Source organism: Corvus brachyrhynchos, unplaced genomic scaffold, assembly GCF_000691975.1.
Source record: "Corvus brachyrhynchos isolate BGI_N302 unplaced genomic scaffold, ASM69197v1 scaffold61, whole genome shotgun sequence".
Lineage (NCBI taxonomy): Eukaryota > Metazoa > Chordata > Aves > Passeriformes > Corvidae > Corvus > Corvus brachyrhynchos.
The window spans coordinates 6,992,733-6,994,538 of NW_008236478.1; the positions used below are offsets into that span (position 1 = coordinate 6,992,733).

The following is a 1,806-nucleotide window of genomic DNA, read 5'->3' on the forward strand; positions in this document are numbered from 1 at the left end:
TGCTGCTGCTGGAGCTGCCGCTGCTGGAGCTGCCACTGCTGCACCGGTCCTCGTAGATGGAGATCTCGATCTGGGCCCTGCTAAGGATCATCAGTGACATGTGCCAGCCCAATTGCCCAGCACCCATGCCCGGTCTCCCTTCACCCCTTGCCATCCCCCAAGCACCCCGCTGCCCAAAGGATACGACCCTCATGCCACGCTCCAGGGGGTCAGTGAGCAGCAGCCCCCGTGGCGCATAGATCTTCTCATTCTGGTCCTGGATGTACTTGGAGATCTTCTTCAGGACCTGTCAGCACAGGGAGGGACACTCAGGGCCTGCCAGCATTGCTGTCTGCTCTGGCCTCCAGTCCCATGCTGCCTGTGACACCCCTGTGCCCACTGCCAGCTGTGCCCATCCCTGAGCCCTCCCCTGCACCTCAGCACCTTCTCATAATGTGTCTCCATGCAGAGAAAGATGAAATAGGCAGTGGCACAGGCGAGGCACCCCTCGAGGTATGAGCTGCCCCCAATCTTCTCCGCCTCAGCATAGAAGCCGTTTAGGGTTTTCACGGTTTCCTCAAAAAGTTGCCGTTCAATCTAGGACAGAAACCAAGGTGAAGAGGAGTCTGGCCAGGGACAGGCTCCCTGTATTGCCTTGTCCCCATTCCTGAGGGGACTTGGAGAGCACTTAACCCTCTCCTCCCTGCCCAGCTGATGCCTCGAATTGCAGGCCCGTGCCCACCTCCCACCCGTACCAAGACCTACTGAGCCTGCAGCCTTCACCAGAGCCTCCCAGTCCCCAGGAACACCAAAGTTCTTGCACACCAGCCAAGGCAGCTGTGATTTCATGCACCCAGCAGCATTGGCTGGCCCAGGGCCATACAATACCCCATGAGTCTCCACACCTTCAGACCCTTCTTCCTTCTGAGCTTCCATAGGGCACTGCCATAGGGCACCCCCCTAGCCTGACAATCTGTCAGACTCCCTACCCGGCTCTCCAGCTCAGGGGGAAACTTTGTCTGGAACTGGCATGTGGTCCCGTCACTGTAATCCCGCTGCACAAAGACCTTGGTGGCCAGGGACGCGCTGCGCCGCAGCTCCTGCAGGCTGTGCACCTGGGGGCAAAGGGTGAGAGAGGGGCTAAAGCCAGGGGTGCTGGGCATCCCTGCCGGAGGCCTGGAGGCCTGGGGAGCAGCGCCATTCCCCAGTGTCAGGGGCTGCAGGCTCACACAGCCCGGGGCAGGGGGCCCCTGCCACAGGCTGTGTCATGCCATGAGCACAGCTTGGTGCTGGAGATGTGAGGCCGGGGGTGAGGGGAGGACGGTGGCAAGGGGAGGATGCTGTGGCACCCCCCTGCTCGGAGTGAGGGTGAGTGCGTGTGCTCTCGCCCCGGGCTGGTGTCTGGGCTCACCCCCAGTGGCTCCTGCATGCAAGAGCCACAGCCCGGGGAAGGGACAGCCCCCTGTCCCCAGCAGCGCCCCAGCACACAGCCAACCCAACAGCTCCCAGGCGGGAGGATGGGAGCAAGCCGAGCAGGAGCAGGGACTGGGCAGCGGGGCTGCAACAGTGGCACAGCAGGCGGGCAGAAAACCCCTCCCTGCGCCTCCCCTGGGTGACATGGGGCTACTCCCTGCTCTGTGACCCACAGACCGCCTGACGCTGTCCCGCGTCCGACCCACGGCATCTGGGAGAGGAACCCCCAGTCCCACATCCCAACCCAGACACACGCTCCTCCCTTCACCAAAGGCAGCCTGCAGCCACCCTGCACCCCCACACCCCTTCAAGCACCCCACCGGCCTTTCTGTGCACACGGAGCCCTCGCAGCGC

The 1,806-nt window shown here is 63.0% G+C and overlaps 1 protein-coding gene across 1 annotated transcript in view; it reads right to left on the bottom strand.

Annotated features, from left to right (window-relative positions):
- GOLGA7B (golgin A7 family member B) overlaps positions 1-1,806 on the bottom strand; it is an 8,846-nt gene that overhangs the window by 378 nt on the left and 6,662 nt on the right. The window contains exons 2-5 of the mRNA XM_017725871.1: positions 969-1,094; positions 424-576; positions 185-286; positions 4-70 (exon numbers count right to left, since the gene is read on the bottom strand). Of these exons, the coding sequence (XP_017581360.1) occupies positions 4-70; positions 185-286; positions 424-576; positions 969-1,094 (448 nt within the window). The remainder of the gene's footprint in view (positions 1-3; positions 71-184; positions 287-423; positions 577-968; positions 1,095-1,806) is intronic.